The following is a 23,500-nucleotide window of genomic DNA, read 5'->3' as shown; positions in this document are numbered from 1 at the left end:
GACAGGAAGAGGCTCGTTGAGTCCTCAGTGTATCCTGTTGCCCTGGCAGGTCAGCCCGCTGATCAGTGCCTCTCACGATGAAGCCTCTTCCTTTCCTTTGTGAGGCTGTAGGGTTTTAGCTTCATCCCATCCCTCCTTTCCCCTTGCAGGCAGCCCTGCAGGCCTCAGGCTGGGGTGCTGAGACCAAGGAGGGCTGTTAAGGACCGAGGCAAGAACCCCTGTCCCACGTGTCTTTGCCCCTCGCCCCGCAGCGCAAACACCAGGAGATTCGAGCCATGAGAAGTCAGCTCAAGAAGATTGAAGACCTGGGGGCGGCCATGGAGGAAGCGCTGATCCTGGACAACAAGTACACGGAGCACAGCACCGTGGGCCTGGCCCAGCAGTGGGACCAGCTCGACCAGCTGGGCATGCGCATGCAGCACAACCTGGAGCAGCAGATCCAGGCCAGGTACCTGCGGCTGCCCCGGGCGGGGGGACGCGTGCCGCCAGCTGCCTGGGCTGGAGGACCTGGTCCCTGACCCTGTCCCTCCTTCCAGGAACACGACAGGAGTGACCGAGGAGGCCCTCAAAGAATTCAGCATGATGTTCAAGTGAGTGCCCCCCATGCCCTCCCCGGTGGGGGAGGCGGGCTCAGCAGCAGGGCCTCTGGGCTGAGGCCTCGGCTTTCTGCCACAGACACTTTGACAAGGACAAGTCCGGCCGGCTGAACCACCAGGAGTTCAAATCCTGCCTGCGCTCCCTGGGCTATGACCTGCCCATGGTGGAGGAAGGGGAGCCCGACCCCGAGTTCGAGGCCATCCTAGACACTGTGGATCCGAACAGGTGAGCGTCAGGGAAGGAGCAGAAGCGGCTCTGCCCCAGGCTCCTACCGCGCCCTCCCTGCTCACTATACTTTTCCCCCCGCCCCAGGGATGGCCACGTCTCCCTGCAAGAGTACATGGCCTTCATGATCAGCCGTGAGACTGAGAACGTCAAGTCCAGCGAGGAGATTGAGAGTGCCTTCCGGGCCCTGAGCTCCGAAGGGAAGCCTTACGTGACCAAGGAGGAGCTGTACCAGGTCTGGAGCTCTGCTTCCCGGGCTGGGGGGGTGGGCGTGTCCTTTGAAAGGCAAAAGCCCAGGCAAGGCTGGCCCCGAGGTTGGGGGCATAACTGAGTCTGGAGTTGCAGCCCCCAGTAGCCTCAGCTGCTGTGTGCAGGCCCTTTTAGCCCGTTTTCAAGTGAAACTCAGTCCAGGCCAAGGCTACTAGCGGCAGAGATCCAGAAGCTAGGGCACGGATGTTTCTGAAGTCGGGCCCACCGCCCCCCACCCCAGCACAGTTGGTGTGGCTGGTGGGGGCTCAGCTGACGTGTACCTCTCCCTCCAGAACCTGACTCGGGAACAAGCCGACTACTGCGTCTCCCACATGAAGCCCTATGTGGACGGCAAGGGCCGCGAACTCCCCACTGCTTTCGACTACGTCGAGTTCACCCGCTCGCTCTTCGTGAACTGATCCTGCTTCTAGGTTAGCCTGGCCCACGCTGCCTGCCCTGCCGTCGCCTTGCTGCATGTCAACTCCTTTCTGTGCTCTCTGCAGACAGTGTTGCTTTCCAGTGTAACCTTAACTTGCTTAGCTTGGTTTAAGATTGAGTAGAAAACGGTGCTTCAGTAACCGGCTTTAGGTCCAGTTGCCATTGCCACGTTGCTGCGGGGACCCATTTCCTGTCTCACGGCTGGCTGCCCCATTCCGACTACAGAAAAATCTGAGCAGCTGGCCAGTTTCCCTCTTGTTCTCCCTCCCCCAATTTTGTTTTCATGTAAACGACAAATAAATGACTTGACTTCCCCAAAAGCTTGTCTTGTCTTCATTCAGATTCCGTCAGAAACACACAGCCCAGAGGTAGCCTCCCGCACCTCAGCTGGCCACCTCGGAGGCCAGCTGATCCAGGCGCTCTGTCTCCCGGGCTCCTTGCTCAGTGAACTCACTGCTCAGCTGCCACACCTTTACCGTGCCCTTGGCATCACCCGCAGCCAGGAGTTGAGTCTGCTGGCAGTTGAACTCAAGACAGTAGACAGGGCTTTCGTCCTCAGTTTGCTTGACTGAAACTGTGGGCTTCTGGGAGCTTTTCTGGAGATCAAACAGCTGCACGTCACCTTCAGGGAGAGTTGTGGGGTGAGAGACTGAGCCTCTTCGGTTCCCGAAGACAAGAGAAGGCTGTGACTCAGTTCATCCCACGTGAGGGAAGGCACCCTCACCCACAGCCTCCCCAGCCCACAGCTGCAGGGACAGGCTGGGCTCATGTCCCTTCAGTGGATCCAAGCCTGGGGTCCGTGCCTTACCTGCCCCAGAAGCAGCCGCAAACACCAGGGGGCGCACCGGGGACCAGCGCACAGCAAACAGGTACTTGTGGGAGAGCTGCAGGGAGGTCAGGGGCTGGGCCTGCAGCATGGAGTACAGGTGGACGTGGCCATCCGTCCCTGCGCTCAGGAAGAGATTCCTAGATGGGACACAGGGTAGGCGGGGGGTGAGCGCTGGGGGCCCAGCGTGTTTGGGGCCTTTCCGCCCGACTCCTCCTGGGCTGTCATGCTCCCGACAGGCCTCCCTAGACTCCCAAACCTGTGGAGCCCCCGGAAGTAGGGAGCCGATTCCCTGGAGCCAACCGCGGGAGCTCTGGGTACTGGGGCTCACTGGGGAAGACCCGGGCCCAGGGCAGACGGCAGGTTCTTCCGGCAGTCCTGGTGGGACTCCCCCGCCCTCCCTGTGCCAGAGGCCCTGTGAGCCCTCCCTACCTGTGGAAGGGGGAGCAGCTCACAGAGTAGACGGGGCCGCCGTGGGGGGCGAAGGTGAACTGCGCCGGGGCCCGCAGGGGCACAGAGCTGGGCATGCGCGTGACAGCGGCCTCCGCCGCCGCCAGGGAGCACTTGAGCGGGAAGCCACCTTCTGTGCCCAGCACGAAAAGGCTGGGGTCGAAGCTGGAGAAAGCCACCGCCGTGGCACCCACCTCGGTCTCCCCCCGGGAAGGCTGCAGAGGAAAAAAAAACATGCAGAGGAAAAAAACAGCAGGGCAGAGCTGGGGGTGGGAGCCCGCTCAGTGTCCCCAAGGAGCCCGGGGCACAGGCGTGGCCCTCGTGGCCTCCCACCTGCCCACCCGCCCCCAAGGCGCACTGGGTCAGGGGTCTCACGGCCCAGGGCTGCCTGTGGGCCTGTGGCCGGGGTGGCAGCCTCACCCCTCGTACCTTCTTCAGCTTGGTGTTCCTGGGGAGCTGCTGCACGGCCAGGGCGAAGCCCGCGCTCAGCTGCAGCTGGCCAGCCCCGACCCCCTGCCAGAGCAGCACCTTCCCGTCAGCGGCCACACTCAGCAGCTGGAAGCGGTGGCTGTGCCGGGGCTCCGGGAGCCAGACCACCTGGGGGACCGGGAGAGGAGCCAGGTCACTAGAGGACACCTGCCCCACCTCCCAGCAAGGCCAGCTGTCAGCCTCCACACGACCTTCCCCTTCTCTTCCAGGAGGGAAAAAAAAAACCGGAGACTTCTTGAGGAGGCCTGGGAGCCACCTGACCCACCAGCGGGCAGACCCAGAGGGTTCCCAGGTCCCCCCAGGTCCCCCCAAGTCCCAGCAGAAAACCAGGACGGCAGGGCCTCCATGGAGGCGGCCAGCAGGGCCAGGCCCAGGGGGGTCCCTCTGGGGCGAGTGTGACTCAGGGCCCAGGAGCTCCAAGGATGCCGGAGGCAGCTGGCCAACCGCTGACACCCTGGTGACCTTCCCGGGTGGTGGCCAGCGGGTGCCCCCTCCCCTGCTCCGCGCTGTGGAGCAGGCACCCGGACGGCAAGGCCCGGCTCCAGAGAAGGTACCTCCCGCCCCGCCCAGCAGGCCACTGCCCTGACCTGGTACACGGGGTCCGTGTGCGTGTCGTCCGTCAGGCCCGTGCGCCAGAGCAGTGGGTCCTCGGGCCGGCTCGTGTCCCACACCAGCACCTCACCACTGTACAGTCCACCTGGAGGCCGAGCGGGCATGGGGAGCCACCCACAGCCAACAGCCCCGCTTTGGAGACGGGCACCCGCCCCCTCCCACCCTCCGCGCTAGGACGTGGGGCCACTTCCTCGAAAAGAGTCCTGGTCCCCAGGCCACCCGCTCTACCCAGCGGTGCCCTCCCGGAAGCGCCCCCACCACCTGGCTGCTCATCCCTGCCCGCACCCACCGTTCCTCCAGCTTCACCTGCCTCCTTTCCCAGTGTGCACATGACTATGGTCAGCGCCCCGAGACTGCCTGCTTCATCCAGCCTCATGCCCTGACCAGCCTGTACCTCTGCATGGCCCGCACCACCCCAGACTCAGCTGAGGACCTGCCTCCTCCTCCTCCTACGCCCAGTGCCCCCACCTGAGCCCAGGGCCCCCTGTGGTCCCTGCTTCTGGCCACAACCAGGGGCCGAGGGCCTCGGCCACCCCCTGCGGGATGCGGAGCAGAGGTGACGCAGGGTGACGGGCTCACCTGCCATGTGGGACGGCTGCGTGGGGTGGAAGGCCAGGCACATGACGGCGCTGGGCACCTCCACCACCGCCGACGGCTGCTGGGGGTTCAGGCCTCGCCGGTCCAGATTCCAGGTGCACACGAAGGACTTCAGCGTGCTCCAGTCCCCGTCATCCAGCCTGCAGGGACACACCAGCACTAGCTCGGCCCCGAGGCCCAGGTCCATCCCAACCCACGCCACCCCACCCCACCTTGCTCCTATCTGCTGACCCACCTCGTCCCCCCCGACAGCCCCGACACAGATGAGTCTCTGTCCCCATCACACACAGACAGTGTGCTGGGTACCCAAGTGGCAGAGGCTCCTAGATGGCACCCCAAGGTCATGACTTTCCCTGGAAAAGGGTCTCCAGGAACCAGGGCCGGGGCCACACGTGGCAGGGGCGGGGAGCCGGCCATGTCTGACGCAGACCTGCAGAGACGAGGCAGGCCCAGGGCTCACAGCCCACTGCTGATAGCTGGACACTGGGAGAAACTTCCCTGTCTTTTCCTGCCAACCCAAGGCTCAGGCAGCCTTGAAAAGGAAGATTCCCAGAAAGGCCAAGCTCTGGGCCCACCCTCTCTGCGCAGACAGGGAGACGGGTTCAGATGAGGTCTGAGGGCCTCCCATCCCCCACACCAACCCCTGCTGCCACTCACCGGCCGTAGGCGCAGGCCACCACAGAGCCAGTGGTGTTCCAGGAGACGCCAGTCACGTGGAGACCCTGTCCTTGGGCTGGGGGGTAGCTCAGGGTATGTAGGCAGGTCACCTGCAAGAGACAGACCATCCCTAACTTTTGAGTCCCACAGCCACCCAGCAGGGTAGCAAAAGCAGGCTCAGGCGTGGGGCTCCTGATTCTGGTCGGATTCAAGTCCACTGCCCAGCCCGGGGACAGTGTGGAGCCTTCATCCCATCAATCCCCCTAACAGGATGCTTCCAGAAGGAAGAGCCTCGGGAACTGAGACGGACGCCAGGCTCCAGGTCAGAGCTGGAGTATCCTGGATGCCACATGACTGCACAGGTGAAAAATGGTCACAGGAGTACATGCACCCTATGGCTCCGCCCAGAGCTGCCAGCAGCAGCTAAGGAGAAGGCCAGCAGTGCTGGCCACAGTGAGGGGCCGGTACGCTTTTCAGGGGCTCATCTGCACCACAGGCCGAAACTCCTGCGAAAAGTCTCACCCTTCTTGACCTCGTGACCCCAAATAGAGAAACCATTCAATGGAAAAAAAATCCAAACTCTGTCAGAAGCTGCACTGTGCACCTCTGGTGAGAATGCAGAATGTGCAGGCACTGTGGAAAACGGCGCAGCAGTTCCGCAAAATGTTGAGTTACCACGTGGACCAGCAATTCCACTCCGAGGGACATACCCAAGAGAACTGGAAACAAACACGCCGACACACACTTGTACAGAGTGTTCACAGCATTATTCACGATAGCCAAAAACGTCCAGACTGACGGACAAGTGTGGTATATCCCTACCACGGAGAACAATTCAGCTGTAGAAAGGAATGACATCCTGTAAGACGCTACAACACAAGGACCCTCGACAACATTCTGCTAAGTAGACAGAGATATATAAATATATGTTATATGAGTCCATCACGTGAGATGTCCAGAAGAGACAAATCTAAAGACAGAAAGGGGATGAGCAGCTGCCAGGAGTTGTGGGGGAAATGGGGAGTGAGTGCTAGTGGATATGAATTTCTTTTTTGGGGAGGTGATGAAAATATTCTGAATGTTGAGCTTTAAGCCAATTTTTTCACTCTCCTCTTTCACTTTCGTCAAGAAGCTTTTTAGTTCCTCTTCACTTTCTGCCATAAGGGTGGTATCATCTGCATATCTGAGGTTACTGACATTTCTCCTGGCAGTCTTGATTCCAGCTTGTGCTTCTTCCAGCCCAGTGTTTCTCATGATGTACTCTGCATATAAGTTAAATAAGCAGGGTGACAATAGACAGCCTTGACGTACTCCTTTTCCTATTTGGAACCAGTTTGTTGTTCCATGTCCAGTTCTAACTGTTACTTCCTGACCTACATATAGGTTTCTCAAAAGGCAGGTCAGGTAGTCTGGTATTCCCATCTCTTTCAGAATTTTCCAGTTTTTTGTGATCCACACAGTAACAGCAGAAACAGTGTCAGACTTTATTTTTTGGGGCTCCAAAATCACTGCAGACGGTGACTGCAGCCATGAAATTAAAAGACGCTTACTCCTTGGAAGGAAAGTTATGACCAACCGAGACAGCATATTAAAAAGCAGAGACAAACAAAATAAATAAATAAAAAGCAGAGACAGTGCTCACTTCGGCAGCACATATACTAAAATTGGAATGATACAGAGATTAGCATCACCCCTGCAGAAGGATGACATGCAAATTCGTGAAGCATTCCATATTTTTGAGGATTTAAACTTCTTGAAAATAAATAAAAGTGTGGATTTGTAAAAAATAATAATAATAATAAAAATAAAAAGCAGAGACATTACTTTGCCAACAAAGGTCCATCTAGTCAAGGCTATGGTTTTTCCAGTGGTCATGTATGGATGTGAGAGTTGGACTGTGAAGAAAGCTGAGCACCGAAAAATTGATGGTTTTGAACTGTGGTGTCGGAGAAGACTCTCAAGAGTCCCTTGGACTGCAAGGAGATCCAACCAGTCCATCCTAAAGGAGATCAGTCCTGGGTGTTCATTGGAAAGACTGATGCTGAAACTGAAACTCCAATCCTTTGGCCACCTCATGCGAAGAGTTGACTCGGAAAAGACCCTGATGCTGGGAGAGATTGGGAGCAGGAGAAGGGGACAACAGAGGATGAGATGGCTGGATGGCATCACCAACTCAATGAACTTGAGTTTGAGTAAACTCCGGGAGTTGGTGATAGACAGGGAGGCCTGGCGTGCTGCAGTTCATGGGGTCGCAAAGGGTTGGACACGACTGAGCAACTGAACTGAAAAAATATTCTAAAATGGATTGTGGCAAAGCTTACACACCTCTGTGCTGTGCGCTTTGTCGCTTAGTCGTGTCCGACTCCTTGCGACCCCATGGACTGTAGCCCTCCAGGCTCCTCTGTCCATAGGGGTTCTCCAGGCAAGCATACTGGAGTGGGTTGCCATGCCCTCCTCCAGGGGTAGTCCCAACCCAGGGATCAAACCCAGGTCTCCCACATTGCAGGCAGTCTACCATCTAAGCCACCAGGGAAGCCCCTACTGGAAATATATTAAAACCCACTTCACACTTTAAATGATTTATATGGGTGAATTATATGGGATGTAAACTATATCTCAATAAATTTTGGGTTTTTTTTAATTTTTTGGTTGTGCCACTCGGATCTTAGTTTCCCAACTAGGGGTTGAACCTGTGCCCCCTTAGTGGAAGCATGGTGTCTTCACCCCTGGACCAGCAGGAAAGTCTTCAACAAATCTGTCATTTTAAAACAAAGTCGAGCGGTGGGGCCAGGAGGCAGAGGGGGCATGAGAAAAACTCTTTGGGTTCTGGTTCCACCAATGTTTCCACTGTGTGAAAATCATGGACCTGAACACTTGTAATCTGTGCCTGTGATTATGCATGTTTTATGAATTCAATAAAAGTTTATATTAAAAAATACACTATAAGCATTATGTATCATAACAGCATTTATAACTGCAATGATTAGTACACTTTAAAATCTAAAGATGAGAAGGCAGAGGGACAGAAACATGGGCTGCTCTGTACCTTCACTGGTGGGTGTCTGCCAAGACCCAACACAGCACACAGCAAGAATTTACCTGTGTGGAAAGCGTACCTCAATAAACCTGACTCCATACTCTGGTTTCTCTTCAGATCGTATAAATCTTTCGCCTTTTACTAAAGATTTCCGTGGAGAGGAACAACTCTGAGTCTTAAACTAATTTTTTGAGGCCTTGCTTTGGCAAGGCTAAAAAAAAAAAAAAAAGAAATAAAATAAAATAAACCTGACTCCAAGAGAGTTTATGGTGAAACATCATGTAGCAGTTTAAAAAGGACAAAAGTCTATAATGGAAAGGAATATGAAAAAAGAAAAAATATATATTTATATACATATTATACATATGTACAAAACTGAATATATACATAAAAGTGAGTATATATATGTACATGGGCTTCCCTGGTGGCTCATGTGGTAAAGAATCTGCCTACAATGCAGGAGACCCCGGGTTTGATCCCTGGAGAACGGAATGGCAACCTGCTCCAGTACTCTTGCCTGGACAATTCCATGGACAGAGGAGCCTGGCAGGCTACACTCCGTGGGGTCACAAAGAGTCGGATATGACTAAGCGACTAACACTTTCACTATACACACACACACACATACATAAAACTTGAATCACTTCGCTGTACATCTGAAGCTATATAACATTACCTATACTTCAATTTTTTCTTTTTTTTTTGGCCACACCAAATGGCATGTGGGATCTTAGTTCCCCTACCTGGGATCCAAACCACACCCCCTGCAGTGGAAACACAGAGTCTTAACCAGTGGCCCACCACGGAAATCCCGAACTATACTTCACTTTTTAAAAAATTATAATAGGGAATTCCTTGGTGCTCCGGTGTTTAGGACTCCACGCTTCCACTGCTGGGGGCCCAGGTTCAACTCCTGGTTGGGGAACTGAAATCCCACAAGCTATACTGCATGGCCAAATAAATAAATAAAATTAAAACGGTAATAAATAAATAAAAATAAAAAGGACACAGGGCAAGTCTCCATAGCAACCTGACAACACAGACCAGGCTTCGCTTCTGAAGAGAAAAGACCCCAAGACTGGTCACAGCGCCTCACCACTGTCAGCCACACAAGTGGAAACAAGGGACAGGGCAGGACAAGGTAAAGAGGTCAGAGGCTCCAGGGGGCGCCCCAGGTGACCTCCTCCCCACCTCTAATTCCGAAGGGTTTGGCTAAGTCATCACTGATTTTCGAATCGTGAAGGCGCAGTGCTTCACTGAGAGCGGCGTCTCAGCCTCTCTGGGGCTATGACGGCCAAGGACGGCAGTGAAATGTCGAGGCGGACACCCTGACGGCCGGAGCGGAGACAGAGCAGCCTGAAGCATCAGCCAGCGCGGTAATTCCACTGGGGAGAAAGCATCACGAAATTCATGCAAAAGAAAAGCAACGTGAGAGAGACAGATTCGCTTCAGTTCTGCCACACAGCAGCAGAATCTGAAAGGAACTCCTCTGCCCAACCCTCAAAAAGGAAAGCAACTTCAGGGCCGTGAGAGGCCCACACGCCCACGGTCACCCAGGGGTGCTGCCTAAGCCCCCACCTGCTCACTGCTTCTGGAAGATATGCTTCTAGAAGCGAAGCTGTGCTGGGATGTCCACCAACGGGGACCCCAGGAAGGCTGCCTGTCTGCTCAGCGGCACCTCACGCAGGTTCTAGGGGGTCTGGGGCCCCTCCTCTACAGGAACGGACCGGGAAAGCTCTGCCGAGTCAGAAAGCTCACAAACACCGCGTACAGTGTTCCCCACCTCCGTCTGAGATGCTCTTGGCGACAAGAGCAGCAGCGTGCTGTGTCAGCGTCACGTGGGAAAGGCCTTTGAACCAGCGTTCCCACGCACGTTACATGTTCCGTATTTTTGCAATCACTCAGTTTGTTAAAATGAACACGCAGTGCTTTTGTAATCAGAAACAAGTATTTATTTTTCCTGTTTTGCACATTTATTTTTATTTTTAATCAGAGGATAACTACAAAATTGTGACGGTTTCTGCCATGTATCAACATGAATCAGGCATAGGCATACATACGTCCCCCTTCTTTTTTTTAAATTTATTTTTATTTATTTAGCTGCACTAGATCTTAGCTGTGGTTTGTGGGATCTAGTTCCCTGATCAGGGATGGACGCTGGGCCCCCTGCGTTGGCAGCACGGAGTCTTAGCCACTGGACCACCGGGGAAGTCCCTGTCCTCTCCCTCTTAAACTTCGCTCCCCATCTCACCCCTTTAGGTTGTCACAGAGCACCTCTGGGGTTCCCACTGGCTATCTATTTTACATATGGTAACATGAATGTTTCAGTGTTTCTCTCTCAAATCACCCCACCCTCTCTTCCCACCCCACCCCCCTCTGCCCCCAGCTATGTCCAAAAGTCTGTCCTTTATGTCTGTATCTCCTTTGCTGGCCTGCGAAGAGGATTTAAAGGGGGAGAAAGTAATATAAGGGTGGACCAAACTAATGCACAGAAAGGTGGAAACGCCTTAACAATTAAGAACAAGCCCTTGGGACTTCCCTGGTGGTCCAGTGGCTAAGACTCTGTGCTCCCAATGCAGGGGATCTGGGTTTGATCCCTGGTCAGGGAACTAGATCCCACATGCCTCGACTAAGCCTCAGACACATACAAAAAAAAAAAAAAAGAATCCAACAAACAAAAAACCAACAGTTCACCCTCTTTGAATGCAACTGTAAAAGGGGGCTGCTGAGCCCGGATTTTAATGTTCATGACCTTCTTGTGCTCCACTTTAAAAGATAACGAAGACTCCACACTTCCTTGTGGCCTTGGCAACTGTTTTTCAGAGGTATTTTGAGGACTTCTCTCAAACAAATCCACTCTCCCAAACCTATCAGTGATTTAGTGGGAACAGGGCAGCTGTATATCCAGAAACAGACAGAAGAAGAAGGCCAGGAGAGAAGGGCTATGACCTCTGAACACAGAGCTACTCATCTCCATTTCTCCAGGAAGAAAACAATGCATAAGAAAAGCCTTTAAAAAAAAAAAAAGAAAAGCCTTTACTGCTCAGTCAGCGGCCTGTCCACAGGCAACACCAGGGTGGAGCAAAAGTCAAGGGCCCGCCTTCGTTCAGAGGCTTCTGATCTCAAAGCGGTGACTCCAACTGGACATTTGTGTTTACAGGATGACTGTTCTGAGCTCTGCCTCGAGACCAGAAAAGGCTTGGCAATGCAGAAGTCACTAGAGCGCAATAGTGAAACCAGAGAGACTGGGACTCAAACTCCAGCTCAGCCAGTCACGGCTGTGTGACTGCGGACACGTCCCTTAGCCTCTCTGAATCTCATCTAAGAAATGGAGATCACAGGAATTCCCTGGCGGTCCTGCCCTTTCTCTGCCAAGGGCCCCGAGTTAGACTCCTGGTCAGGGAACCAGCGTGGACAAAAAATAATAAGATGGAGATCAGAAAAGAACTACCTCACCAGGCCGTCCAGAGGGACAGATGAGTTGGCACAGAGCGTGCCTGGGGAAACACAGCTGAGTGGTCAAGAAAATAAGACCCAGAGTGAGACTGTCCAAGCTCAAACCCTGCCTCTACCGCCTACTAGCAGTAAATGGAAATAACAAGGCACCACCCTCAAGGGCAGCAGGGAAGGCCCAGTGACCTCTTAGCTTAGTGTCTGGCAAGCTCTTATTCAGAGCTTGGTGAATGCTGTTATGATTGTTATTGGTGTTCCTATTTATTTGATGGGCCGGGGCTTCCCAGGTGGCATTACTGGTGAAGAACCTGACTGCTAATGCAGGAGATGCTAGTTTGATCTCTGGGTGGGGAAGATCCCCTGGAGGAGGGTATGGCAACCCACTCCAGTACTCTTGCCTGGAGAATCCCATGGACAGAGGAGCTTGGCAAGCTATAATCTATAGGGTCGCAAAGAAGTCAGACACGACTGAAGTGACTTAGCATATACACTGTTATTGGGTGGCACAAAGGAAGGACTTAAGATGAGCTAAAGCCCCAACCCAGGCATGCCAGGCCTGTACCAGCCCATCCCTACCGTCTGCTGCTGCTCGGCCCAGTTCACCTCGAAGCCGTCGAACGCATGGCTCTGCCAATTCTTGTTCAGCTCTCGGGTAACCATGGCCTCCACTTTCCGGAGAAAGGCCGCAAGCCGGGGGCCGTTGTACCGAGGCACAGATGCCAGGCTGACTGGCTCGGGGACCTCGGTCTGCACCTCAGCATCCACATGCTTCCGGGCCTGCACGGATGCTTCAGCGGTGGCAATGCTGGCCGTCTGGCAACTTTTCTGGAGGAGGAGATCGAAACGCAGTCACCAGCCAGCTCTCCTCACAGCACCACCTGCCCAGGCACTCACCCGCCCACAGCTGCTGTTTATCTTTGGGCAAAAGGACCACTGTTCACTCTGTCTGCCTGATGTCCATCCCCTTCCTCTAGTAACTAGCCCATCTTCCTTGGGAGGAACCCAATTGGTGTGGTGTGAGTGGAGATGACCCACAGGGAGTAACCCTGACCAGCCAGTGAAACCTACTCACGTGGTGTCAAAAGGCAGTGGGAAAACGTCAAGAACATGAGTAGAAGACAGTCACTTTCCTATTAAAAATATACCTCCTAGGGACCTCCTGGTGATCCAGTGGCTAAGACTCTGCGCTCCCAAGGCAGGCAGCCCCAGGTTGGATCCCTGTTCAGGGAACTAGATCCCACATGCCTCAAAGAAGAGTTCATATGCCACAAAGACCCAGCACAGCCAAATAAAAAGAAATTAAATATATATACACCTTCTATTAATAGAGCTCCTTGACTATTGGTTATAAAACATACCAATTATTTAGTAACAGCTCTTCAGGAGGAAACTGTAAGTATACACATCAGCTGTGAGACACACCCCTTTTAATACCTGTTAAAACAGAGATTGAGAAGAACCGGCAAGATGGCGGAAGTGGAACAGAAGAAGAAGCGGACCTTCCGCAAGTTCACCTACCGCGGCGTAGACCTCGACCAGCTGCTGGACATGTCCTATGAGCAACTGACGCAGCTATACAGTGCGCGCCAGCGACGGCGGCTGAACCGCGGCCTGCGGAGGAAGCAGCACTCGCTGCTGAAGCGGCTGCGCAAGGCCAAGAAAGATGCGCCGCCCATGGAGAAGCCCGAGGTCGTGAAGACGCACCTGCGCGACATGATCATTCTGCCCGAGATAGTGGGCAGCATGGTGGGCATCTACAACGGCAAGACCTTCAACCAGGTGGAAATCAAGCCTGAGATGATTGGCCACTACCTGGGCGAGTTCTCCATCACCTACAAGCCCGTGAAACACGGCCGGCCCGGTATCAGGGCTACCCATTCCTCCCGCTTCATCCCCCTCAAGTAACCTGCTGGCCAATAAAAGCAGAGATTTCTCTAAAAAAAAAAAAAAAAAAAACAGAGATTGAAGAGATGTGTTCTAAATTGAGGAAATACAGAAGGACACAGAGAACGGACAGAGGTCCGGGACACTGTGGCTGAAGGCCGAGCCCCCTCACTCCCCTGGGCAGTGACCACCACCAGCTCATACGGAGCACACAGCCCCTCATTTCACCCTCCCAACACACCTGAGCTGCACCCCTGACTCCAGAGTGGAAAAGGACCTCAGAGACCACGCTAGACGGGTGGCCTCCCCGAGCAGGGTCATAGAACCACCAGGAGGCTGGCTAAGGGACAAACTGCCGCCTCCTCCCCATCCACAGAGCTTCTGGTTCACTGGTTTAGGATGGGGTCTTTGCTAACAAGCCCCCAGGTGATGCCACGGGGCGGGTACTCAGATCCCATCTGTATGCTTCCTGCAGCCACACCCCAGGGCCCAGAGCCCATCACCTCTGCCCTCCAGGTGCACACAGCGCTCATGTCGTTCCCCCCACACTTGAATCTGAGGACCTGGGTTTCACCGGGGTAGCAGAACACCCCTCTTCTCCCTCCCTTGGCCACAGCCCTCTCTAGCGGGGTACCTTCCAAGGTGTCCCGTGATCAGGACACATGCGTGTCTGTGGGGAGCTGCTTGGCGGGAGGCAGCCTGCTCCCCAGCTCCCACTTCCCTCCACCCTGCCACCCATCTCCAGTTCCTTGTCCCCTGTTTAGCTGGGCAGAGGGACAGACATCACATCAGGGAAGGAGACGCAGCCTCCTCCCTTTCTGGAGGACACGAACAACCTTTACCAGTGAGGGCTCCTACACGACTGAGATTCCTGTCACCCACGAGAGGCTCTCCTCATGTGGCCGCTTACCAGGCACCTGCACCTACAGGACAGGGACGGGGCCCGGACCCCCATTCTCCCCCGTTTGGGCTTCTTAAGCACCAGGTGAGTATCAACAGAGCCCAAAGGAAAGGGGCTGGCCCCACAGGAGGGCCGCTGGGGAGGACAGTGGGAGACAGGGCTCCTCGTCAGGGGCTGAGAAACGCCGCCAGTGTGAACACGGCTCCCAGAAGTCCCCCTTCCCGGCCCTCCCTTCCATGTCCTTCCCTCTCTGAGTCCCGCACACACACCTGACGACACCTGGGCGTGACGGGAGCTGAGATGGTTCCTGACCTAGCTCAGCAGCTCTTTATCAGCATGCCAACAGAACGGGATACGCTGTGAGACTCCTGATGTTAAGGAGCAGAAACTGTACCAAGGGAATATCTTGGATACAATGTTGACGGGAACTCCCTGGTGGTCTAATGGTTAAGAATCCACCACTCAGAGCAGGGAACGCCGGTTCAAACCCTGGCCGGGGAAGATTTCACCTGCCTCGGGCAATTAAGCCCGCCACAACTACTGAACTCACGCACAGCCACGACTGAAGCCCACGAGCCTGGAACCCACGCTCCACAACAGAGCCACTGCAATGAGAAGGCCGTGCTTCTCAACGAGAGAGCGGCCCCTGCTCACCTCTACCAGAGAAAGTCCGCGAGCAGCAACCAAGACCCAGCACAGCCAAAATTTAATAAATAAACAAAACTGATGGGAATTCCCTGGTGGTCCAGTGGTTAGGACTTGGCGCTATGGCTGCTGGGGCCTGGGTTCCATTCGTGGTCAGGGGACTAAGGTCCTGCAAGCCTCGGCGCACAGCGAAAAAAGAAAACAAAATAAGCTGAGTGGATTTTGTGATGCAACATGGACATTTACATTGTCTCCTGTCTCACTCATGTGAGACCTCCAAGAGTATGAGGGTAACTGAACCCAGAACCAATATTAAAGTACTTCAGGGTATGATCTCCTGTTCATTTGACCTTGCCTCGAATATATCAGGGTGGTGGGGGTTTAGTCGCTAAGTCGTGACCAACTCTTGGGACCCCATACCAGGATCCTCTGTCCATGGGATTCCCCAAGCCAGAATACTGGAGTGGGTTGCCATTTCTGCCTCCAGAGAATCTTCCCAACCTGGAATTGAACCCAGGTCTCCTGCACTGCAGGAAGATTCTTTACCAACTGAGCTATGCGGGAAGGCCGTATAGCAGGGTAGCAGACAGTTACTCAAAGGATGACCTGGAGCTGAGAGTTAACCAATGAACACAAGTGATCAACATTTTCACCGAAGCCGGGAGGCCCTGTCATGCCACAACACCTCTGACTTATAATTGTTGCCGGCTACTCTGGTGGTGTCTTCACATGTGTCTTAAAAAAAAAAAAAAACAACTTTAGTATCAAAACTATTAGCAAACTTCAAAAGGTTGAGAACCACAAATCTAATGCCTGAAAACTTGTGAGGGGCCAAACCTCAGGTTAAAAGCAAACCCCTCCAGCAGGGGGTGTAATCTGCTACAGAACCCACAAAGGCGAGGAAGCAGCCCCAGGTACAGGAAGAGGGAGGAGTGGACAGGTAGGCAAGTTTAACTCAAAGCAGGAGGGGAGAAATTCAGCAGAATTAGGCTGTGGATGACGGGACACAAGAAAAGGATTCCATTCAGTATTTCCCGGAGGCCTCTGAGAGACGCAAAATTACACAAGACCCACTCCCTGCCCTCTGGGAGCTCACAGTCCAGAGACAGACTTGAATGCCCAAAGTGAATGCATCTGCTGATAGAAAGTTTCAGAACTAGATGGCAGTGATGGCTGCATGTTGTGAAGGTATTTAACACCACTGAACTGTACACTTTAATATGGTAAAATGTGTATGTATCTTACCACAAGAAAAGGGTACATGTCTGTATCTTACCACAAGAAAAGAATGCACCCTATATATATTTTTTTTCACCTTGCGGCATCTGGGATCTTAGTTCCCTGACCACACATTGAAACTGTGCCCCCTGCATTGGAACAACAGAGTCTTAATCACTGGACCACCAGGGAAGTCCCCCACTCTACATTCTGACAGGATTCAAACAGGCTTCAGAAAGGTAACACTGCTGGAAAGGAGGGTGGATTAAATTAATGGTCCTCAAGTTTTGCCACTCACGTTATGACAATAACCTGAGGAGCTTTTATAAATCCAGATTCCCAAGTCAGACCACATACCAATTAAACCAGAATCCCTGGAAGTAGGGACCAGATATTCATATTTTTCAAGAGTCTCCAGGGCATTCCAGTGTTGGCCAAGTTCAAAAAAGCAGAGACCAGGATTGAAGCAATTAGGAGCCCTTCATCTCAAACACTTAGACATGAGCCCCCCCAAACCTGAACAGAACTGGGGGTCAGTCTCAAACTGTTTTCTTATTAGCAATCTCATTTAATTCCACATTTAAGTATTCTAACAAGACCCACTTTGCAGATCACTTGACTGGCCCGAGGCCAAGTCCCTAAAGGGTCCCCATGCACTCAAAGCCTGGTCTGAACCCAAAGTAAAGGACCCTGTGAATAAATCGAGATAAAGCAAGAAAAGTTAAATCAAGCCAAAGATCACTAATACTTCAACAACGACAACAAAAAATCCATCACTGGAACATAAAATTGCACTCCAATATTGCATCACTACATGGGCCAAGCAAAGAACAATGTCTGGCTTTTCCAAAAGAACTTACCAAAAAAATTAAGAAGCTGCATATAAAATTAAGCTAAGGGCCTCTGTAACAATCTAGAAGGGTGGGATTGGGAGGGAGATGGGAGGGAGGTTAAGGAGGGAGGGAACATGGGTGTGCCTATGGCTGATTTTTATTTTTATTTTTTTATTAGTTGGAGGCTAATTACTTCACAACATTGCAGTGGGTTTTGTCATACATTGATATGAATCAGCCATAGAGTTACACGTATTCCCCATCCCGATCCCCCCCTCCCACCTCCCTCTCCACCAGATTCCTCTGGGTCCTCCCAGTGCACCAGGCCCGAGCACTTGTCTCATGCATCCCACCTGGGCTGGTGATCTGTTTCATCATAGATAATATACATGCTGTTCTTTCGAAACATCCCACCCTCACCTTCTCCCACAGAGTTCAAAAGTCTGTTCTGTACATCTGTGTCTCTTTTTCTGTTTTGCATATAGGGTTATCGTTACCATCTTTCTAAATTCCATATATATGTGTTAGTATGCTGTAATGTTCTTTATCTTTCTGGCTTACTTCACTCTGTATAATGGGCTCCAGTTTCATCCATCTCATTAGAACTGATTCAAATGAATTCTTTTTAACGGCTGAGTAATATTCCATGGTGTATATGTACCACAGCTTCCTTATCCATTCATCTGCTGATGGGCATCTAGGTTGCTCCCATGTCCTGGCTATTATAAACAGTGCTGCGATGAACATTGGGGTGCACGTGTCTCTTTCAGATCTGGTTTCCTCAGTGTGTATGCCCAGAAGTGGGATTGCTGGGTCATATGGCAGTTCTATATCTCCACACTGTTTTCCATAGTGGCTGTACTAGTTTGCATTCCCACCAACAGTGTAAGAGGGCTCCCTTTTCTCCACACCCTCTCCAGCATTTATTGCTTGTAGACGTTTGGATAGCAGCCATCCTGACTGGCGTGTAATGGTACCTCATTGTGGTTTTGATTTGCATTTCTCTAATAATGAGTGATGTTGAGCATCTTTTCATGTGTTTGTTAGCCATCTGTATGTCTTCTTTGGAGAAATGTCTGTTTAGATCTTTGGCCCATTTTTTGATTGGGTCATTTATTTTTCTGGAATTGAGCTTCAGGAGTTGCTTGTATATTTTTGAGGTTAATCCTTTGTCTGTTTCTTCATTTGCTATTATTTTCTCCCAATCTGAGGGCTGTCTTTTCACCTTACTTATAGTTTCCTTTGTAGTGCAAAAGCTTTTAAGTTTCATTAGGTCCCATTTGTTTAGTTTTGCTTTTATTTCCAATATTCTGGGAGGTGGGTCATAGAGGATCTTGCTGTGATTTATGTCGGAGAGTGTTCTATGGCTGATTTTTAAAAGATATTTGATAGCAAATATTCTGTAAGCAATTAATTTTGTAAAGCAATTAACCTTCAATTAAAACACAAACTAAAAAAAAAACCATAAACTTAAAAATTTAGCTAAAACACTCATCACAGGGTTCTGATAAGAGAAAAACTGGAAACAGTTCATCAAAAAGGACTGGTTAAATAAAATGAAGTTATAAAAAAATTTTTAAAAAAAATTTTTTTTAAAGGATGTTCAGGGCGTAGTGAGTGAAAAAGTAGGTCTACAAAATATTATGCACAGTGTGAGTTCATTAAAAAAAAAAAAAGTGGAGGAAAACAGACAAAAGAGAGAGGGAGCAGGTATAAACCAAATTGCTGGAAAATAAGACTATGGGGCGGTTTTTATTTCCAATTTTTCCTTATCCAGATTTTTCCCTAAATTTTGGATACAAGGACTTCCCTGGTGGTTCTTCCCTCCGAGCTCCCAGTGCAGGATGCTCAGGTTCAATCTCTGGTCAGGGAACTAGATTCCACATGCCACAGCTAGAGTTCACATGTCATAACTAAACAACATCTGGCGTGCCACAGCTAAGACCCAGCACATCCAAATTAATAAATATTTAAAATAAATAAGTTAAACAAGTAAATTTTGGACAAAGAAGCTTTTATAAAGAGAAACAAGTTAATCTGGAAAATTAACTCTTTCTTTGAACCCCTTCAACAGTCTTAGAATCTTTTTTCTTTTTTTTTGGCCATGCCAGGCAGGTTGCAGAATCTTAGCTCCCTGACCAGGGATCAAATCCACATCCTCTGCAGTGGAAAGGCAGAGTCTTAACCACTGGACCACCAGGGAACTCCCAACACTCTTACGACTTAATTAAGAATCCCCTTCTATAAAACGAGCTTCCCTGATAGATCAGTTGGTAAAGAATCCGCTAGCAATGCAGGAGACCCCCGTTCAATTCCTTGGTCAGGAAGATCCGCTGGAGAAGGGATAGGCTACCCACTCCAGTATTCTTGGGCTTTCCTTGTGGCTCAGCCGGTAAACAATCCGCCTGCAATGTGGGAGACCTGGGTTCAACCCCTGGGTTGGGAAGGTCCCCTGGAGAAGGGAAAGGCTAGCCACTCCAATATTCTGGCCTAGAGAATGCCATGGACTGTATAGTCAATGGGGTCACAAAGAGTAGGACACGACTGAGTGACTTTCACACACACATACTTAAATAAAACAGCAGAGACTGACACATAACATTCTTCAATAAAACAGCAGAGACTGATTTAAGTGAACCACCTAAGATGAAAGCTTTACACCTCAAGTATTAGAATCAGTTCTTGGAGCCCTACTGGTTCAAATTCTAGGTACAAGAAAATATGCCTCAATCTCACTCTTTTTACCTTCAATAAAGATGAACAGAAATAACTAAAATATCTACTATCTTTGCTTTTTTTTTTTTTTTTGGCCGTGCCACACAGCATGTGGAACTTCCCTGATCAGGGATCAAACCCATGCCCCCTGCATTGGAAGCAAGGAGTCTTAACCACTGGGGCACTGGGGAAGTCCTGCCTTTGCTTTTTAATTAGAATCTTTTCTATCCAGTATGATGAAGTGGGAAGTGTTCTGAAGCCAGATCAAATCTGGCTTGAGACCTGCAGACTGCTGGCCTGAGGCAAGAAACTTGTCCTCGAGTTCAGTTCAGTCGTTCAGTCGGTCCGACTCTTCGAGACCCCATGGACTGCAGCATGCCAGGCTTCCCTGTCCATCACCAACTCCTTGCTGCTGCTGCTGCTAAGTCACTTCAGTCGTGTCCTACTCTCTGCGACCCCATAGACGGCAGCCCACCAGGCGCCCCCATCCCTGGGATTCTCCAGGCAAGAACACTGGAGTGGGTTGCCATTTCCTTCTCCAGTGCATGAAAGTGAAAAGTGAAAGTGAAGTTGCTCAGTCGTGTCCAACTCTTTGCGACCTCATGGACTGCAGCCCACCAGGCTCCTCCGTCCATGGGATTTTCCAGGCAAGAGTACTGGAGTGGGGTGCCACTGCCTTCTCCACAACAACTCCCTGAGCTTGCTCAAACTCATATCCATTGAGTCTGTGATGCCATCCAACCATTTCATCCTGAAGAGTTAATCAAGAGTTACAACTTTAAGGATTCCCTGGTGTTCCAGTGTTTTTAAGACTCCGAGCCTCTACTGTAGGAGGCTCAGGTTGTGATCCCACATGCTGTGTGGTATGGCCAAAAATAAAATTTTAAAATTAAAGAGGAGAGAGGGTAAGACTTCATGGAAATCTCACTGATACTGGTGTTGGTGAGGAAATTGTCTTCTGCAGGACCTCTCATCTGTGTAGAAAGCAAAGCCTCAATTTCCTCTGTGGGAAACATGCAGCCCCCTTCCAATGCTCATTTTCACTGAGGGAAAGCTAACATCCTTAAAATGACCTGCAAGCCTATACTTGCTCTGCCTCTCCTTACCCTCTCTGACCTCACCTGTGACCATCCTTGCCTTCTCATTCCTCTCCAGCCCCACCTGCCTCCTCACACACACCAGCTTTGCTTCGACCGCAGGACCTTTGCACTTGCACTTTGCACTCCCTGGGCTGTTCTACCTCAAATAATCTTGACTACCTCTCACTGCGGAGAAGGCAATGGCAACCCACTCCAGTACTCTTGCCTGGAAAATCCCATGGGCAGAGGAGCCTGGCAGGCTGCAGTCCATGGGGTTGTGAAGAGTCGGACACGACTGAGCGACTTCACTTTCATGCACTGGAGAAGGAAATGGCGGCCCACTCCAGTGTTCTTGCCTGGAGAATCCCAGGGACAGGGGAGCCTGGTGGGCTGCCGTCTATGGGGTCGCACAGAGTCGGACACGACTGAAGCGACTTAGCAGCAGCAACTCTCACTGCTCCAAGTCTTTGCTGGAACACCACCCTCTCAATGAGGGTGCAACCACCCTGCAAACAACCCTTTCACTCCCCAACCCAATCTTTCTAATCCCTCACCCTTTTTCTTTCGTCTATGGCACTATTCACCTCTAACACACTGTATATTTACTTCTTACCTGCACTGTTTACTTTCTGTCCACTGCAGACAAGCGCCCCATATAATCTCCAGGAGGGAGCTCACCCACTGATGACTGAGGAATCCCCAGGGACACAGCAGTGCTCAAAGTCCACACACACAGATCCCTCAGGAGCCCTGGCACCCAGAAGCCCTGCCCTCGGTTCAGACAACCTCGTTTGTGTGCTTTGGATTAAACGACGTACTAGAAAACGTGTGTATCTCGACCTTAAGTTGCAGTTTGGTCTTTTTTTTTTTTTAAGTAAAAGTTAGTTTGAAATGCCTAAAAACTGCAGGTCACACAAAATCCTTCAAAATCTGGAGTCTTTAGAGCCTTTAAAAACCCTTTTGGTTGCTACTCAAAGATTAGGGAAATTGAGACGTGAGAAACTAACTAGGGTTAGTTTCTGTGGGTTAAAATATAAAAATAACCTGGCCCAGCTGCCGCGCGACGTCCCTCGCCCTCCCGCCCGCGTCACCCCGAGGCGCGCCGCGCCCTCACCGTCTCCCCGCGGATGCCCTGGACGCCCCTCCACTGCGAGGGCACGGACACCACGCCCAGGGTCTCGTCCTGAGGCGGCCCAGGCCGCTCGGGGCCCTCGGTGCTCGCAGTCCCGTTTGTCGCCAGCGCCTCACCTCCTGCGCTTCCCGCCAGGCCGAGCAGCCCGGGTTGCGCGCTGGTTGCCATGGAGACGGCTCCGCCGGCCCCACCCCCCCCACCTCCCCGCCTCCCCACCTCCCCGCCTCGCACCGACGCAGTCCGCCGTGACCTTCGCCCCCGTGCCTCCAGAGCGGAAGGCTGGGGTAGTGAGGCTATCGGCGCCATTTTTGAGTTTGTCAGAGCGCACGCTCCAACACCCGAGAAGAAGAGATAAATTATTCTTTTCCCATGATGCGACAACCATTGCCAGTCTTTGGCTTCTCCAACCGCAGAGGGAGCACGCTTGGGGCTTTCGCGGCTACTCTGGGAGGGGAGGGAAGTACGGAAGCGAGGCACCCGTGCCAAGTTCAAAGATGGCGCCGAGCGGCCCGGCGCAGAAGGGAGGGCGGGAGGCTGCGGCCGCGACGGGCTTTAGAGTTGTGGGGCCTGGGGCTGCCGAGCTGGCGGAGTAGCCGAGCGCTCCAGGAGAGCCCCAGTTGGCGGCCACCTCGAAACCAAGTGCTCGCTCTCTGAGCCTCGGTTTCTGCCTCAATAGAATGGAGATTTTAAATATCCATATATGGATCCAGAGTGTGGTTGAGTAGTTGGGAGGCCCAAATGAAGTAGAATGTAGAAAAAATGCTTGTTAAACCGAAGTTAAAGACTCGAACAACAACCAATTATTGAGTGTCTACCGTATATGTTGATCTTGATAAATCCTTAAAATAACTTTATGAGAAATCAAATGTTATATGTCGCTTGAGGGTGCTGATTGTCCAAAAAAATAATTTCCCCAGTTCACCCATAAAGGCCACATCACATTTGTCCAAGACCCCACAGACTCTTGCTTGCCCCAAGACCCGGTTCTGAGCTTCTTGGCAAGAATCCTCTGGCCAGGTCCTCTGGGCTGCTTTCTTCCTATCCCTGAACTCTCAGAGTGATGGAAACCCACCCAATCAGAGTCTCCTCTGCACCGCCTCACGACTGAGTCCTCTAAACCTCATTAGGACTCAGTTCAAGTAAGGCTGTGAGGCCCGATTGGATTAGCGACACTGGAAAGACAGAATGCAATAGAAATTTCTTCCTGGAAGAAAAGAGTCAGACAAAAATTCTCCTTGTAAGGCCCTGTTAACACTAGAAAAGTTTGCAAGCATCACCAAGGATGCAAAACTCAGGTTCAAAAAGAAACTCAAGGCTGTGAGGGTCAGGAGGCTTGGTTATGAAGACTAAACACTGCTATGTCCTGTTTTCAGACTTGGCTCCCCTCTGCACCTTGGTTTCCCAGCTATGAAAATAGATATAATAAGGTTGATGCTAGTAGAACCTGCTTTATCTTAGTAAGG

The 23,500-nt window shown here is 51.7% G+C and overlaps 3 protein-coding genes and 2 non-coding genes across 13 annotated transcripts in view; 4 read left to right on the top strand and 1 right to left on the bottom strand.

The window, feature by feature from the left end:
- SPTAN1 (spectrin alpha, non-erythrocytic 1) overlaps positions 1–1,829 on the top strand; it is a 59,469-nt gene extending 57,640 nt beyond the window's left edge. For all 6 annotated transcript variants that reach the window (XM_061154496.1, XM_061154495.1, XM_061154494.1 and 3 more), the window contains 5 exons: positions 252–448; positions 537–590; positions 676–822; positions 910–1,057; positions 1,365–1,829. In XM_061154496.1, the coding sequence (XP_061010479.1) occupies positions 252–448; positions 537–590; positions 676–822; positions 910–1,057; positions 1,365–1,490 (672 nt within the window). In that variant the 3' untranslated portion in view covers positions 1,491–1,829. The remainder of the gene's footprint in view (positions 1–251; positions 449–536; positions 591–675; positions 823–909; positions 1,058–1,364) is intronic.
- Positions 1,827–22,217, bottom strand: DYNC2I2 (dynein 2 intermediate chain 2). Of its 4 annotated transcripts, none has more exons than XM_061154497.1 (9): positions 22,020–22,217; positions 12,207–12,455; positions 5,141–5,250; positions 4,466–4,623; positions 3,862–3,971; positions 3,215–3,382; positions 2,768–3,000; positions 2,318–2,475; positions 1,827–2,131 (listed from the first exon to the last, which is right to left on the bottom strand). In XM_061154497.1, exons 1-9 carry the CDS (start codon positions 22,203–22,205, stop codon positions 1,893–1,895), a joined length of 1,611 nt encoding a protein of 536 aa, XP_061010480.1. In that variant the 5' UTR covers positions 22,206–22,217; the 3' UTR covers positions 1,827–1,892. The 4 variants fall into 4 exon arrangements, with proteins under 4 accessions (XP_061010480.1, XP_061010481.1, XP_061010483.1 ...); XM_061154498.1 differs by having other exon boundaries at positions 12,234–12,455; XM_061154501.1 differs by having other exon boundaries at positions 1,995–2,131; positions 2,791–3,000.
- Positions 6,775–6,878, top strand: LOC133065673 (U6 spliceosomal RNA). Its single transcript, XR_009694944.1, has one exon. It is a non-coding gene; the product is annotated as a U6 spliceosomal RNA (small nuclear RNA).
- Positions 8,275–8,390, top strand: LOC133065764 (U5 spliceosomal RNA). The gene has a single exon (XR_009695012.1). It is a non-coding gene; the product is annotated as a U5 spliceosomal RNA (small nuclear RNA).
- LOC133064428 (small ribosomal subunit protein uS19-like) lies at positions 13,066–13,574 on the top strand. The gene has a single exon (XM_061154502.1). The coding sequence runs from the start codon at positions 13,098–13,100 to the stop codon at positions 13,533–13,535; it is 438 nt and encodes a 145-aa protein (XP_061010485.1). The 5' UTR covers positions 13,066–13,097; the 3' UTR covers positions 13,536–13,574.
- Positions 22,218–23,500: the final 1,283 nt, after the last annotated feature.

This window comes from Dama dama, chromosome 11 (assembly GCF_033118175.1).
Source record: "Dama dama isolate Ldn47 chromosome 11, ASM3311817v1, whole genome shotgun sequence".
NCBI lineage: Eukaryota > Metazoa > Chordata > Mammalia > Artiodactyla > Cervidae > Dama > Dama dama.
This window is presented reverse-complemented; position numbering and strand designations above follow the sequence as displayed.

Bases quoted from the DNA above. Each gene is read 5' to 3' on its own strand.
- LOC133064428 (XM_061154502.1), top strand. From the start codon at position 13,098: ATGGCGGAAGTGGAACAGAAGAAGAAGCGGACCTTCCGCAAGTTCACC.
- DYNC2I2 (XM_061154497.1), bottom strand. From the start codon at position 22,205: ATGGCAACCAGCGCGCAACCCGGGCTGCTCGGCCTGGCGGGAAGCGCA. The intron at 2,476-2,767 runs GTAGGGAGGGCT...TGTCCCATCTAG, and splicing joins AGCTGCTCCCCCTTCCACAG to GAATCTCTTCCTGAGCGCAG. The intron at 2,132-2,317 runs GTAAGGCACGGA...CTCTCCCTGAAG, and splicing joins TGCGGCTGCTTCTGGGGCAG to GTGACGTGCAGCTGTTTGAT.